The 16,987-nt window shown below is 38.3% G+C and overlaps 1 protein-coding gene across 2 annotated transcripts in view; it reads left to right on the forward strand.

Annotated features, from left to right (window-relative positions):
* The window catches only part of GALNTL6 (polypeptide N-acetylgalactosaminyltransferase like 6), a 471,710-nt gene that overhangs the window by 409,215 nt on the left and 45,508 nt on the right, over positions 1 to 16,987 (forward strand). For both annotated transcript variants that reach the window (XM_071556243.1, XM_071556244.1), the window contains one exon: positions 10,727 to 10,844. In XM_071556243.1, the coding sequence (XP_071412344.1) occupies positions 10,727 to 10,844 (118 nt within the window). The remainder of the gene's footprint in view (positions 1 to 10,726; positions 10,845 to 16,987) is intronic.

The following is a 16,987-nucleotide window of genomic DNA, read 5'->3' on the forward strand; positions in this document are numbered from 1 at the left end:
TTAACCTGCTTTTGAATGACTCCCAAAAGTCCTGTTCTGCTTGATGTTCTTAGAAATGCGTCTTGTATATCTTCCAGCTAGATGAAAATTTTAGTGTGCAGCTCCTGGGGTGAGGGAGATTGGCTCTCTCACTGGTGGAGGTACTCTTCTATATGTGAGAACTTATAGTACACAGGGATTCTTGTTTCTGACTCTGAGATAAGTATGGGTTTTTTCAGCGTAGTTTCCACTATGTCCTGTACAAATTAACAGAACTCTATGACAAATTCATTATCCTTATTTGCCTTTAAGGTCAGGACCAGAGTTCTTAGCTTAATTTCACTGCATTTGATAATAGACCAGAAAGGTTCATTTCTCTGTTTTTTCACAGCCTTGCCTGTCCATCTTTACAACAAACTCAGATTAAAAGCAGGTGTTTTCATGGGACAATCACGTGCTGAACCTCATCAGTTCAACTCCTTCACTGAGAAGAACTTTCCAGTATCTGTCAGTTCCATTTTTGGAAAACTGCTTTCCACTGCTTCAGAGTTTTTTACAAGAAAATATTGTTGTGCCTCTGGTGCAGACTAGGAGAAATCTAATTTTGTTGTAGTAAAGTGCCTGCCTGCCCATTACCCTCCATAAAAGGGTAGCACAACAAATTACAGAGCTTTAATAAATGGCAGTGATGCATCCAGGAGCACATTTCCAGAATACCTTTGGCTGCATATTTGCCTCTTTAGGCATAATTTTTTTGTATCCTTAAAACTTAATGCAATGTCCTTGAAATTTTTGACCACTAGCAAATGAATGATCTGCTTTTTGTAGCAATGGCACAGCTACACAGGCTCCAGTCTCCCTCTCTATCAGTATGGAATCATTTCAGGCTTTTGCATCAATCCCCAAAGACAGACATAAATGAAATATTAAAGTTACCTTTTGTCCCCATTTCCTGCATGCATTTGAAGCAGTGTGTGTGCATAAGGGTAGAGTGGGGGCAGTTGCTGACAGTACTACTGAAGAAATGATCAAAGAAATAACATTCATCCATATCCTCAGCTCCCTGGCAGATCACAGCCGTTTCATTAACTGTGTGTCTCATCTACTTAGCCTAGTGTGAGAGCTCTGTCTGCTTGAGTCAGAGTCGCCAGGGGCAGTTTGTGGGACCCTAAAGAAAAGCCAATTTCATCAGCATGCTAGGCAGCAGTATTTTTGGAGACTTTGATAAAAAATCAGAAGCAGGTTATTGTAACTATACTTTCACTTATTTAAAATCTTTCCAGCTCTGAAATGTTCTGGAAATGGCCTTCACTAACTATTCAGTCTTATCTGTATGAACAGTGGCATTCACAAAAAACAAAACCCACTGAAACTCCAGCTACCATTTTCTTGAAATGCTTCATTACTAACTCCTCTTCTTTGCCCAGCTGAATCATGCAAGTGTTGCACAAACAAAGCTTTAGCCTGAGATACTGCAGAAGATCCAGAAGAAGCAAAGACTTCTCTTTTGCATGGAGTTTATGCTGTTGATTGTCATTCAGCTGCCTTTTCGGTCTTTTTCAAAGTTCCCAACTATTACAAATATGCACATGGTGCTATACAGTAGCATGGAGTATATTTATGTGAATAGCCTCTTTTCCTCACCTGCAAGTCATAAAAAGACCCAGGCTGCTCTTTTGCCAGTCCCCATTTAGTTCATATGATTCAGGAAACAGCACAGGCATGATGGACACAGCCCCACTGACCCTGCTTGCAGAGCAGACACTACAGGGAGTGGCACTGCTGGAGCACACTGTGGTTCAGCTGCCTTGTTCTGTTTGTGAGCTGGAAGGTATCATTGCGAGGCTTCACGAACAAAGATTTGGGAAAGGCTCTATCCACATGGGTGCACGTTTTGAGCCTGCGCAGTGGATTTTTTGGGTGAGGCACAGCATGCGTGAAACTGGCCCTACCCTTTGCTCCTAAGATTCATCTGCCAAGGCCGAGCGAGCTCGGATGGTGACAGTGAAGTCCTCAGGACTAGATCCTACAGCCCCCAGTATTCCCAGGAGGTCTCCCATCCAAGAACTGACTGGGGCTGACCCTGCTTAACTTCCAAGATCTGACTGAATCAAGTGTCAGAGAGACATTTAACTGCCTCGCTGGAAGGTGTGAACAGCGCAGAAAAGGCTGCTCCTGGAGCAATTTGTAATCTGTAGTTGTGATGTCACTTTTGCACATTATGAACAAAGCTATTTTGGGAGGGCTGTGGTGTCTTTAAATCTACTTTAATCTGCAATAAGTACATAATGTTTCAGAGTTCTAGCAATCATAGTATTATAGTAATCCAAACAACTTAGTTGGAATCACCTGTAACTTTTGATAGAAGAGTGCTAACTGGTTAGATTTATAATATTTATTCATCTAGGAATCTCTCTTGAGAGGACAAAGTCTGAATTAAAGGACTGTTTTGGAAATAAGAACCTATCATTGGGCCAGTGGTTATGTTTTAAGAGGAATCATTTATTGTCTTTAATGAAAATTTGTCCTTGAGTTTAAACTTTGCTTATGATGCTATAAAGGACAGGAGACATTGGATAGTATCTCTGTTCATCTCCTGCCCCCATATGATCTGAGAGAACTTCCTCGAAATAGTGATGGGATTTAATGAACTGTTGTGTATTCATAACATCATAGAATATGCTGAGTTGGGATGTTCCATTAGGAACATCAAGTCCAGCTTTGGCCCTGAGCAGGACACCCCATGAGTCACCCAGTGCCTGAGAGTATTGTCCAAATCTTCTTGAATTCAGTCAGACTTGGTGCTGTGACCACTTCCCTGGTGAGTCCTTTCTGGTGTCCAACCACCCTCTGGGTGAAAAACTTTTTCCTGATATCTCACCAATACCTCCCCTTGATGCCAGTCCCCTAATGGTCAGGAGGTTGTGATAGAGTTACTATGTATCTGGCCTTGTTCCTTCTTTGAAAACAGAAGTTCAATCTCACATGACATGTCCATGCACCCAAGTGTTATCTTCCATTGACATGGATTTCTTTCTTAGCTTGAACAGATATTTCTTCTTTAAAGATTTACACTCAGATTACACTATTGGCATTGTCTTAAAATTTCAGCTTCCTGTTTCATAATAACCCAGAGGAAAAAGATATGCTTTCATAATCAAAATAATTGGATTTTCACAAGAACCAGAAACAGAGTGACTTCGTAGACATCCAAAATTCTTACTTTGTGCAAAATACTACTTATCTGTTTAAATCCTTAGTTATCTTTAAATCCAGGATCTAGTGTACCTGAGAATCTAGACAAGTTGAGACTCTCTGTCTCTCCGCCTCTGTCTCTTTGTCTCTCTGTGTCTCTCTCTCCCTGTCTCTCCCTCTCTCATTATTTTTTTGTGTTTAGTTTTGGATAGGCTTCAAACTGAAGCTTAGCAAAAGCCAGGAAGGCTAAAGTAAGTTTTTATTTTAGGGACAGTTAAAATAGTATTTTGTCTCCAATCAATCTTTATTTCTACATTTAATTTTCAAAAATTATATTTTCAAGGGACAATCCTGAATGCAAATGATACCCATCAATATGGAAAGGTTTTGAATTGACAGAGTTGTTTCAAATTGTGTTTAGAAGTTGTTTTTGTTTTCTCCAGCAGTTCTTACTTCCTACTGACAGTTGCAAAATTGATGCTCTCAGCTCTGCACCCAGGCCTTAGTCTGGTGAGACTGTTGGTGCACTGGATTTGTCTCTTTAGTATGACTTGCAGCTGTACTTTTGCTCCTTAGTTTTAACTTTGAACACCTTTGCCTGCAAGACATTTCCAGAAGCTTTCATTTACTTTTTGCTTCAGGATGCGTATTTCTGCTGATCCACTTCCTTAATTTGAGTGCTGTAGATTCCCTCTAACAATAATTCAGATAGATTTCCCTTGGATTATGAGTGGTAATTATGAGAAGGGGAAGCCTTAGCTTTAGAGTCTTCTCTCTCTACCCAACTTACTTTGTCTACAGCTTCATTAATTTTCTAAATATGAGAGGAAAGGCTAAATGAGTCTCAGCATCATCACCCACACTCATCACTCTTTTACAATACCATTTTTTTCAATTAAGTTTAGCAATGTGGTAAGGAAAATAAGCATGTTTGATGAAATCACAGTGGAAACTTTTATAAACTGAAAATCAAGCGCTTTTAGAGCTTTCTTTGTAGCTGACTCTCCACACTTTCTAGCTCGCCATTTGAAGAAAGGGGTTTTATCTTAGTATTTCCCAAACGTCTAGTTTAAAAATGAAATGTGATTATAGAGATACTTTAAATAGAGAGATTTTAAATTATGAGACTTAGCTGCTACGTGTTTTAGAACTATGATAGTTTGAACTGGTAGTTTACATAAAAACTAAACCTGATGCTTTTTTCTTTCTCTTTCATACTTGTAAGAATGTTTAGTTAAATGCAAAAAAATTACATTTCTAAGCTTCAAGTGAGTGAGATGTATATAATCCCATTTACACACATTTCATAATGAAACTAACTGGTCATAATATCTAAAAAAATTTGTTATGTAAGAACACAATTATTTATCAAAACTTTCTGAACTCTGCTGTTCATGAAAATTTTGCCACATTTGGCATCAAAATGAGACCTTGTTGCAGTTTTTGTAGTGAGACTGTTGATTATGCAGAGATGCAGGCTACAAAAGTCAAAATAAATTGGCTTTGATGTCCATCCTGCATAATAGTGCTTTCTGTGCTAGAAAATACTGGAGAGCCAGGGAAAGCTTGTGTGACTTTGTCAATGCCTTTCACAAGCAGCTCTAATCACTAGCTCATACTATTGGGTGTGTGTGTGGCTCGACTTCGCGAACGAAGATTTGGGAAGGGCTCTCCCCACGTGGGTGTGCCCTTCCAGCCTGAGCAGTGGATTTTAGGTGAGGCTCAGCGTGCGCAGAACTGGCCCCACCGTTTAAGTCCTGAGGTTCATCAGCCACGGCCGAGCGAGCTTGGACGGTGCCAGTGAAGTCCTCGGGACTAGAACCTACAGCACCCGGCATTTCCCAGAAAGTCTCCCATCCAAGTACTAATCCGGGGCTGACCCTGCTGAGCTTCCAAGATCTGACGGGATCGGATGTCAGGGAGGCATAAAAAAAAATAACTATTGGGTACATACCCACTTTTCTGCAACATTAGCTTTGAATCGTTCAGGAAAGATATTGGTTAAAGTTAAAATACAATGGAACTCTGCTAAATCTGAATGCAACTCTGCTCTGAGAAAGGGAATTACTGTGTTGTCAACATTGAATAGAATTGGGATGGAACTGCTTAAAAAGCAAGACATTTATTATTGCAAAGTTTAATCATTTTGTGCTAGCCTAAGTGTAAGTAATCTCTTAGACTGAGCACTTTAGGGTTTGATTTTGGGAAAAAATCAGGAGAATATTTAGCATGAGTGAAGTTTTAATGCTGTGCCTCTTAAAGGACTGACATTTCACGACTTAATTATCACTCTTACGATAGTTGATCAGATGCCAGTGAGTAGAAATGTATGAAATATATATACATTCACACAGGTGTTTATTGTAGGTAAGATGGAGACTGTGCATCTGTATTAAGTCTGTCAATATATGACTAATTTTGCAAACAACTCATTAGAAAGATATAGTGAAGGAAAATTAACATAAGAACATCCCAGCTGCTTAAGAGTGGCAATAAAATTATACAACGGTTCAATAAGAGAATACAGATTACTGAAACTAGCTGGATATACAGAAGGAGTCTGCACAGTGGGATACAGCTCTATAAATTTGAATTCGCATGAGAGTAGGTTCAGTTTGCTTTGTGAAAGTTGCTGGTACACATTAAGTAGCCGGGACTTCAGAGTTACATACATTAACTGGAAAAACATCAGCTGGTGATTTATAGTGTACTGTGATGACAACTTTGAATGCACAGTGAATGAACTGGGTTGGTGTCAGCTTTTGTGGGGAGCAAACCAACTAATAGAGGCCTTTTCCTTACATAGTTGATCTGACGTATATTGAGAGATACTGCTTCTAGACTCTAAGGAGATAATGATGTGGACATCAGGAATACAGTGGTTTCAAAACCTGTGTGATCATTTGGTACAGACAGGGGCACAAATTCATCTAGGGTAAAAGTTGTTCAGCAAACTGGACATTTGAGGGAAAAAAAGAAATAATAACTGCCATAAGCTAATGTCACAGATACAGGTTTTACTTTATAAATGTTGATGATTTTACAAAAGTGGAGATGACTCATGTTGTTAGAATGGATAAAAGATAAAGTAATGCCTTACAGAAATATTAAATGTAAAACAGTCCATACATTTAAAGTTACTTTTTAAATACATTTTAATTCTATTTGATTAGATAATTAAGCATATAAAACATTCCATTTATTTTTTTGCTTCTTGAGAAATTTAGTAGGTCTTATCCATATTCATTCCAGCTAGATCAGCATCTTTTTGTATGCACAATACAGAATCTGTCTTTAGCTGGAGCAACCTCTAAGTTCATATTTTTGCCATTTATTTTTTTAATATCTGTCACCTTCTTGCCATTTGATGAACTCATCTTAATTTCAGTTTGATTTATTTCTGCATTCACTTCATCTGAGTGGCTAAGTCTGTCTTTTATGTTACCCATACATAGATTTTAATTTTTAGTTTTATTAGAATCTTTTATTATCTAGCATTAGTGTCAATTTCTCCTATTTGCTGCCAGGAATCACAGCAGAGAGCACCTGGAGCAGTCACCAGGAAAACAAGGTATTTGAATTTATAACCTCTCTTGAGGTGCCTTTGTGTAATATCATAGGGTGAAGGGACACTCTTCTTGTTTAGCAAGACATTGAAATTCATTATAAAAAGTGAAGAAGCCTAGCTCAAAGCTGCATCAAGGAAGGTTACCAGTCATTTCTGGGACTGCTGCTGTGCCAGCAGCAATATGGCCCCCTTCCTCCTTGCCCATTACATCCCTGGCTCCACAAGATCAGCAGGACCTAGTCCTGATTCCTGTTGTGGGCTGACACTTGCCTGAGTATTTGTGCAACATGCCAGTGGCTTTGGCAGTAAAGGTTAATTTGTAATGTATCCTGCACAAGATGGACTCCTCTTTTCACCATTCATCCTTTTGTGTTCAGTTGTTCAGCATAGCGCCTTTAATCAGTCTGGTTATGCAGAGAGATGCATAGTGCAATATGCCCATTCACTGGATACAATCATAATGGCCAAATTTCAGCTGTTTCAGGCAGGTGATTCCTATCAGTGTATCTACTTTGCATGTCATCTAGCACAAGTGCTTTCTCATTTTCATTTCCCTCATTTTCTTTCCACATGCTGTCAAAGCTCCTCTTCTCATTAGACAAATCCTTTAGTTCCACAGTATATATCACTCCTGCAGTATAATGATTCCAAACTCTGCTATGCCGTTCGCTTGTTTGCAATATACCACATTTGTTTCTAATGCAACTTCACACTCTTTTTAAGTTCATGTCATTTTTCTCTTACCTTGAAAATTCATAGGTGAGATTATCACTTTTCTTCCACTGCATATAATTTGCAAGCAGTTATAAAATTCTTTACTGACTACAGTTTGAGCTGCTGCTACTCTTCTTTTAGTGCACTTTTAAAACTTGTTTCTGAGCTGTCTTTTCACATTAAGCATTTGCCTGCCTTTCTCTTAGTCTATCTTTTTTTGCAAAACAATTTTCTTGGGTTTTGTGTTTTTCGTTTTTTTTAACACTGTCACTAAATCAAATTCTTCTTCTGTCTTGGCACAGAAATCTTTGACCTCTTGGAACATTTTTGGATCAGCTAGCTTTTACTTCCAATATTGTTCTTTTAGGAATAGTCAGTGAGTCTGTGTGGTAGTTCTCATGTGGAAGATTTTACAACTATTTTTAACTTTAGCAACCTTCCAGCTTCCTTGATGTTTTGGGAGTATTTGTCCTTTTAAGTTTTTTACTATAAGCATTTTACAGCTTCTCATTGTAATTACTCATATAATATTATGCTACAGTAGCTCAGGTCTGATTGTTTAAGCATCTGGGTAGGACATTTCATGAAAAAAATCCCTTCCACAAACATAGCTCGACATTTCTGTACAGAAGCCATTAAACAAGAGATTAATTCTTCTCCTTTGGGCTCAGTGCAGTTCTTTTACCTGTGTGAGTGATCCTACAACTACATAAGGACTTCTTGTATCAGGCATGATTGCAAGACTGAACTCTTGTCTTCATATTTTAGAAATGATTTAAGGCCTGTTCAGCAGTAGCTGCTTGTGTCATGTTGTGGAATACACATGCTATGCTAGCCAGTGAGTTTCACACAGCTCATTACTCATCCCACTCCAGTGAAAACCAAAAGGCCATCCTGTTTTTCCTCTCCATTGCTCTTCCTGCAAAACAACAAACGTCAGAACAACTTGTGGAATAGGAATTAATGGAGCAACATTACATTCAATTTCTTCTTTTTTTAAGAAGTACAAAAGCTCTTAGTTTGTTACTGTTCCAGTCATTGGGTAGTTTTGTTAGTTGTAATACATGTTTTGAACTTTTCAATTGTAATTAATAAGGGGTTTCTTTACTCAGTATTTATCACTGGAAAAATCTGTAGATTCAAATGCAGTTTGTAAGTATTTGCCAATTCTTCTGCAATCTTAAGTCATTTTTTTTATCTTCCATCTGATTCACCTGTATGGATTGCCTTTTATAGGCGATTGACTGTGTTGAGAGAAATGCTCAGGAAATATTGTATCTATGAGAATTAGAGAAATCCTGCATTTTCCCTGTGATTTCTGGGACTTCATTTCTTCTGCCAGTAGCAATTGGGTTATAAGCATTCCTCATACAAGTCCATCTTTATAAAAGGACATTGTGTTTTGATTATTTAGGACCTGAAGTCACAAAGGACATATTGTAATTAGATCTACTTCGATAGGAATTGAAAATGTATTGTAGTAGTTAGAGTCCTCAGGGGAAGATTTCTAATAAAATCTCCATTTGAATTTATTCATATGTGGAAATACAGTCAATATTTGGGATATGAAATGTCAATAAAAGTAAAGTATTAGCATTTGGTGTATGTTACAGTGCACAGCCTTGCCCGTTTGAGTATTTTTTTCACAAAGCTTTGTTTCACAAAGCTTCTGTGTCCTTTTAAAAGTATAATCTCTAAAGGAAAATTAAATTAGTCTGCTAGAGCTCCCCAGTCCTGAAAATGGGTAGTTTAATTTTATTTCTTTAAAGCAATCTTACAGAATTGAAGGAAAAAACCTCATGTTATCATGAATGCAAATGAGAGGATCATTTTCTATCATTCATGCATGGGAATTCACTGGCCTCCTAATGATAGCAGAGACCACTCAGCTGTCTGCTTGCTATTTTATTGACTCTACTGGCTTGGATAAAAGCCAGCAACATAAAAAAGTGTTAAGGCACAGAAAATATGGCAGAATGTTTCACTAACATGATGTCCTCTTCAGTAAACTTCTAACTTGTGCATGAATTTCTGAAATACCTACCAGTCCCAAGTTCTCTGCCAAATCCTGAAAGGGGAAGTTTTTATTTTCCAATGAGGGTTTCAGGGATGATACTATCTGCTTCGATAGCCCCAAACAAACCACCAGTAATAATTAAAAATAAAAATTCCCCAGGGTGGAATAATTTTCCCTTGGGCTTCAGTGTTACAAGGCACAAAGCATGGGATCCAGTTTCAAGTCATTCTCTGGTAAGGAAGTGTTGCCTGGAAGCCATCCAGGTCTCCATGCACTGTATCTTTTCTGTCTCTGACAAGCCATCAGGCTGAATGTGTTCTTTCTAGCCTCCTTGTTCTAAAACTCATAAGGCTGCATAGTTGGGTTGGACTCTCTTCAGCCTGTTGTGTCCCTCCTGTTCAGCATAGATTCCTTTGTATTCCACTTCCACCACAATTTCAAGCAATCAGTGAGCAGCATTTGAATCTCGAAAGCTATTGATGGATTTACTGCATTAGAAGCATGGTCTCCTCTCGGTAGTGAAAGAAAAAAAGAGGGGAAAAAGGCTTATTTTCCAATACAAATTCCTGCTTATAAATTTACAATGTGCTTTTCATCAATATTCTCTAACACTAACTTTAAATATCTCATTTATTTTCTATATTGTCTGTGAAAAAAGTGAGTTAATTCAAGTCAATTCCATAAGTTTATTCATGGAATCAATGGAAACTTGGGAAGCATAGCAAATTGTTTGTCTCTTAAGTTAAATTACCACTTTGAGACACACTTGAGGGAATTTTAAATTCTTAGAAAAGCAGATGTCTAACTTCCAACAGCTACTCTGTAGCCATATTCTGTCACCTTTCTACCTTTCTCTAGTCAGCACTTATGAGACTGAAATGAATTGAGAGCTTTTGCTAACTTGCAGATGAAAGTTACTTCACATAGAGTACTGACACTCAGTATTTTGGCAGGTTTCCAGAGTCCATCCTTTCTCTGTTATGTGAGTTTATTTAGCAATGAACAGAACTTTTTTTTTTAAATACAAGGAATTTGTGCATGACTGTCTATCATGCTCAAGATCCATCATATTGCCTATTTCTCATCTAGAGTCCATTTTTGGGTTAATAAAGGTAAATGTTTGCTTATGCTACTGTTTGGCTACACCTTCTGCAGCTTCGCAATTCAAACAATGTTCACTGAAACACAGAGGCACATGCACACATGGTCCAAACATCTTCATTATTGTTTGTGTTGTTTTATTCATCCTTCAGGTCTCCTGTAATGGCTGGAGGTCTATTTGCTGTTAACCGGAAGTGGTTTTGGGAGCTGGGAGGCTACGATCCAGGATTAGAAATATGGGGAGGAGAGCAGTATGAAATCTCCTTTAAGGTAAGTCATCAGGTCATCTTACAGAATACTTGAAGTTACCATGGTGCTTTCATTCATACTGGCTTTTGTCTGTTAATTAAAATAATATAATACAATACTTCTTTTTGTTAGGAATTTCCACTAGTTTCACAAAGAATTATGTAATAAATATATGCTCCAGAAGCCATAAAAAATCACCCTGAATGCAGTTCCCTCTAAAAATCTGGTGCCATATGACCATTTAGGAATGAAGTTCTACCTTGTTCCTTTCATCAAGTCTTGTCCACTTACCTTTTTGCAGGCAGTGTGTTTACTTTCTGCTCAAGTTTGAGCTCTGCTCAATAAGCCAACAGAGAACTATCCCAGCAAAAAAAGAAAAGAACATCATTTCCTGCCCAGATCAACAAGTCTAATCATCACTGGGGACAGGATTCCCTGGAGTCAGCTCAGGGAAATGGATGCAAATGGAAAGTCATAGGAAGAAAGACCCCTTTCTGTAGCAGTAGATCACTAGAGCAGCTCAGCTGCTATGAGCTGTTATCTGCAAACCAGCTGTTCAAAAGCAGATTTTTTTTCAATTGCATATAAATTATTGTAATGATATATGGAGAGTTTTCAAGTTCTCAGGTTAAGTGCAACCCATGATATACCCTCATATCCTCTATATGGCCATGTGTATTCAAATCAGTTACTTGGTATTTACATCTTGAGTTGAGTGTCTCGTTACTTTCTGCATGTAAAACAGGCATTTTTATTAGTTCGATGAGGACTAACAAGACTAATTTTGAAAACTGAGTTTATTTTTTTCCTGTGTACCCAAAGACATAAGAACTTTGCCTCATGGTCCCTACATGAAAAGTTTTTCAATTCCTTGATAGAATTTCATGACATAGATGAATTGAGTCAAACGTTGGATATAGCTTGGAAGTGACTTATAATTCGAATTTAGCTTCAGGTACTTCCAAGCTCTGTCAGTTTAAAGCTCTGTAAATAAATTCAGTGTGTCAGCCATGACTAATATCATACATCTTGCTAAATCTGAGTTTCAACAGCAATTAAAACAACAGTGCTGAGGCAAACCATACAGTGTGACCTGACACTGGGCTTCTAGGCTGTCTTTGCAGGAGTTACTGAGAACAGCAAAATGTTTTGCATTAACCAGCTTACTCTCGTGTTTCTCCAAATCATTTTTATACCTCATCAAAATAAAACTGGAAGGCAGGGGAAACCCAATATCTAGACCATATATTTAGAATATATTGATTTACCTCCTGTCCATTTAGATTGTTGCAGAGGCAAATACAAGTAGTTACTTGCAGCTATCACAATGGTCTGAACAGATTACCCATGATTTTATTATCCTATTTCAAATACTCCTTTTATTCATCATCACAAAGAATATACTTGTAGTGCTCTCCAGACTTTGTTTAGAAACCATGGTAACTCAACTGGAAATTGAGATACCAAATTGTCCCAGTGTGTTTTGTTCAAGTGACGGATTTTTTTTTCTTTTAAGGCAGCTGTGTCACATTTGGTCTCATTTCAGTCATAGCTCTGAATCCATGTCATTACTATATAATGTTCTTAGGATCTCTGTCCTTACTTACTGGTGTTAAATGAAGAAAAAAATAGCCTTTAATGATGAGTGTCAAATAGGAGTAACTTCCTCTTGGAAGGATTTAACAGATGTATGTTTTAAAAAGAAGACTGCTGTTTGATTTGGAATACGAAACAATGGGAGAAAAATCATGGTTGGCAGAAGGGAGAAACAGAAAGGACTGGAGTTTATTATATCAGAATCGCCACTATCAGCTTGGGAAAGGTTTCTGTTTCAACAGTTTTTACTGTAGCTATAGATTCAGTCATCTTAAAACTTGTTTACATGAGGACAAGTGTCCTAGTTTAGAAGAAAACTGGATGTCAGTTTGATCTACGCAGGGAGCCTCTTTCCCAAAAAAACACAACCTTTGAAATTGATATACTTTAATCAAAAGATGTGTAGAAAAAGACAACAGTTCTTATCTACAAATATATATAACAAAAAAAACCCCTCAGAACAGAACAAACAGCAACACTGTTAAACCAAAACCTTTACACAAATTGAGTTTTGTCTTTGCTCCTTTTGGTGCAGTTACATTTACAGACAGCAAGGGGAGATGCTGTGCCTCGGCTGGCCTTGGCCACAAGGGTCTCTCCCTGGTTTTCCAGCAAAGCAAAGACAAAGGGGCAGGGAGAGGCACTGGCTCCGTCTCTGGTGACCCACACGAGAATGGGGGCTCCAAAGAGGGGGGGGGGAATCTTTTGCATGGGCAGCTCAGAGACTCCTCCTTGTCTTCTCAAAGACAAAGCGCTGGGGTTAGGGTATGGTGGTGGTGATCTGCCACTTCTCTGTAGATAAAAACTGGCCCTCGGAAAAAAAATCCACAGCAAATCCCAAGCAGTGGTGATGGCTCTCTCTGGACAGCACCACACTGGGTACACAGCGCCAATAGGGGCCCGAAGCAAGAGAGTGCCAAATGCCTCCACCCACCCAGGAAACAGGGCTCTGGCCCACACCGCAGCCAAAAGCAGCAAGGTGTGGCAACAAGAAAAAAAAATGGAGAGAACCTCTCTATCCCCATCCCCCACCCCACTCCACCTCTCCATCGACCAAGTTGGAATGCAAAGCAGTTGACCACCCTGTTGTTAACTGGCTCCAAGGGCAGGTTTTGGGGGCAGGGGCATAGCTCCCCAAACCTCCCCATTGGTAGGGAGAGAAAAAAAATCCATGACAGATTTCAAAACAAGTTAGTCAAACAGTTCAATTTACCAGGTTTATTCACAAAACTTGGCAAGATGGTGGACTTGGCAAAGGGTTACAAAGTCAGTGAAAGTCAGTGACAAAGCCTAACAATCAGATTGGTTGTTTCCATGGTTACTTGAGTGAATCTGAAACTACAGTTTACTTATTCTTAGTGTGTTACATCTATGACCTGTGGAATTGTTGTAGGATGAGTGTGCCCTGTGTTGATGGCCACGTCTTACATTAATTTGCTTGGAAAATAATTATTTGGAATATCATGCCTCAAGAACATCTCTAATCACCAGATAGTTAGGTATTCTTACACAATTTTAATTTGATTCAACTAATTCTTAAGTATTTTGTAAAAGTATGTCTGCTTTTCATTAAGAAGTTTTAAAGAGAAGTGGATCCAAAATGTCCCATAATTGTGTGAAGTTTGCATATAGAGGACTGTTTTATACTGATCTTTAACCTCAGAGACAGACACAGTCTTCCTTTTATGTTCTTCAGGTATCTTGTTTTTAACTTTGAGATTCATTTGTACAAAAGCTGCATTATAAGAGAAAATAAATAAACAATCTATCTGCTACAAATGGAGACTATTCTGATGACATGACCCTCATCATGTCAGACAGGAGATTCTTGTAGTGAATTCAAATACAGTGATGCAGTTATGGAGGGATGTGTGTCAGAGCAAAAATCATCATGTACTTCCTGAAGTGAAGTAGTGTCTGATCCATCTTGAACATTAAATCTCTGGGGTGAGAAGTGTTTACAGACCATTTCCGATCCTCAGTGATGCATTGTAAGCTCTATGGATTGACATACTACTGGAACTCTTCTGTTTAACATTTTAGCAGTATATTCAGGTACTTTAGAATCCAGGTAGGTGGTGGCATGTTTTTAATTAGCACTGCCAATGTTTTGCTGCAAAGGAAAGCTTTCAGGTATGTTTAGGGAGATTTTTCACAAGTATGTGTGTCAAATATCAAGTTTGTGTGTTGAGATCCAGTGGTGGCAAATGTAGAATAAGTTATTTGGAGAATTGCCTAGATGTTGGAATGCAACTTGACTGCACAGAACCATTCATACATTATGTAGGGAAAAGATCACTTAAAAATGGATATCCTATTAAGAAAAAGCATCTTCTCAACCAAAAGCCTCCTTGTTTCTGTAGCAGAGACACCTGCAGCCATCCCAACAAGTCAAGTTACAGGAGCATTTGCTGCAAAGCAAATGAGAAACCATGATTGCAAAGTGATGGGAGGAGTGGAAGGCTTTTAGACAATGTTTATTAAAGAAGCCCTGATGTTGTGTCATGAGGTGCAGAAAGGATTCCCTTGCTTTCTAAACTCCTTGTCAGAGAGGTGCCTGGGTGCAGCTGGATCCGATCTTAACCTCAGATTTTGTCAATGGTTTAAATTTAAGGAATTATAGACATGTGATTAAATCACTTTGTCCTGCAGGTTTTAATGATGACAAATCAGATATATTTATATAAAATTAATTATTTATTATGACAAATGAACAGACAAGGGAACAGATGAAAGATCTTAATCAGAAATATTTACTATGCTACTTATTACTATTTTTAATGTAAAAGCTAAAAATCCACTAGTAGAGTATTAGAGCATAAAATAGTATAGTGTATCAAAGCTTTTCTATTAAAGCAATTGTGTCAAAGCTAGCAAAAAGAACCAATCATTAAGTAGAGATTGATGCAACTCACCATATGATGGTATCAGGCAGATCTCTCTTCCTCTTCTGTGGAGTAACCATGAGCAGACGTCTCTGCTTCATGGGCAAAGCTCCACATGCTTCAGGAAAGTATGGGGAAGAATCTGCCATATGAAAGTTGGATTGGGCTTTTATACTTATAAAGTGATTGGCTGCTAGTCACTTATTTACAGGCCAACTATTAGTTTATCTATCAAATCCTGCTTCAAAAGCAGGATGTGTGTTTGAAGTTTGTCAAACCAGGCTGGTTTTAGCATAATTCCACACTAAAAACATTACTATAGTGCCACTGGTAACTCACTACAGATAGCTTGCATTGTTCTGTGATCAGATGTTAGGTCTTACAGGAGCACAGCATCCTGCTTAGAGAGCCAGAAAAATTGGATCTTTCTGAAAAGTATGATGGCTAGATCTATACTAGTCAAGACTCAATAAAATAGTTTGTCTACAGTCCTGTGACTTAAGGAATTATTAGCTTCTTCATCGTGAGCTTAATATCAACTACACTGCTCTCTGTAATCTTCTGCTGCATTTTGCAAAACCCAGACATGCAATGACTTGAAGTCTCATCCTGGGTGCCATCATGCAAGTCCAAAGGAATTCCTAATAATAGCCATAATGCTTTATGAGTTCAACACACTAAGACAGAATTCAAAGACCAATTAAAAATTAAATTAGTAGGAGAAATGGAGGTTGAACCAGATTTAGGTGAGGTATTCAGGCTGGAAAGCTTGGAGAGAAAGTGTCAATTTTGACATTTGTCTCCAGCTATTTCATTAGTTGTGACCTGGTGTGGTCACATGGATCACCATGGTCACCTAGGCTTCTTGTTATGGGAGGAAGGTTGCATTATCTCATTGTACATTCAGTAAGTATCTCCAAAATATAGTGTGCTTTATCATGTTTCTGTGACATTTGCAATTGTGCCATTTGTAAGAAGCTTCCTCAAACTTTATCCGTATCTATTTCAGGTGCTGTGTCAGGAACACAGTAAGGCAGGTTAAAAAAAGAGTTGCTGCTTAAAAATTTGCTTGATCTTTATTTCCTCAATTATAAAAACCGGCGTGTTTCTCTTTTGTTCTCTTCTTGCTTGCTAAATCACTGCAGAGGACAACAGCAAGCATCGCATAGTGTGCCATGCTGATTAACTCATGTTTCCAAATCAGAGTGCACACGTACACATTCAGTGGATGGTGACACAGCCACAAACCGTGTCTCAAAATGTGATGTCTTTATTAAATAGTTTCTTAAGGTAAATTTACATAAGAAAATGTGCAGGATTTTTTTTTGAGGGGGAGCATCAGGATCGATTTTGTTATTAAAAAGATGTATGAGATCTTGTTGATGATACTGTTCAGTGCGTGCTAGACTTGTGAAAGCTGGCAAAGCCCTGGAACTCACCTGATTAATAGTGTCTCTTCTCAATAACAAGTGAAGCCACTCTTCAGGAAATGCTAGATTTAAATCTCTTAGACAGGCACAGTTTATGTAGTAATCACCAAAAGGCAGAGTTGTGAAAGATACTAATTTCTTGTGTTTCCTGTAGTTCCCATAGTAGATTGACCTTGGGTATCTATGTCAGATACCAGCAAAGCTTCTCTGTCACTCCCCTCCTCACTCGGGCACGGGAGAGAAAATATAACAA

Source organism: Pithys albifrons, chromosome 5, assembly GCF_047495875.1.
Source record: "Pithys albifrons albifrons isolate INPA30051 chromosome 5, PitAlb_v1, whole genome shotgun sequence".
Taxonomy (NCBI): domain Eukaryota; kingdom Metazoa; phylum Chordata; class Aves; order Passeriformes; family Thamnophilidae; genus Pithys; species Pithys albifrons.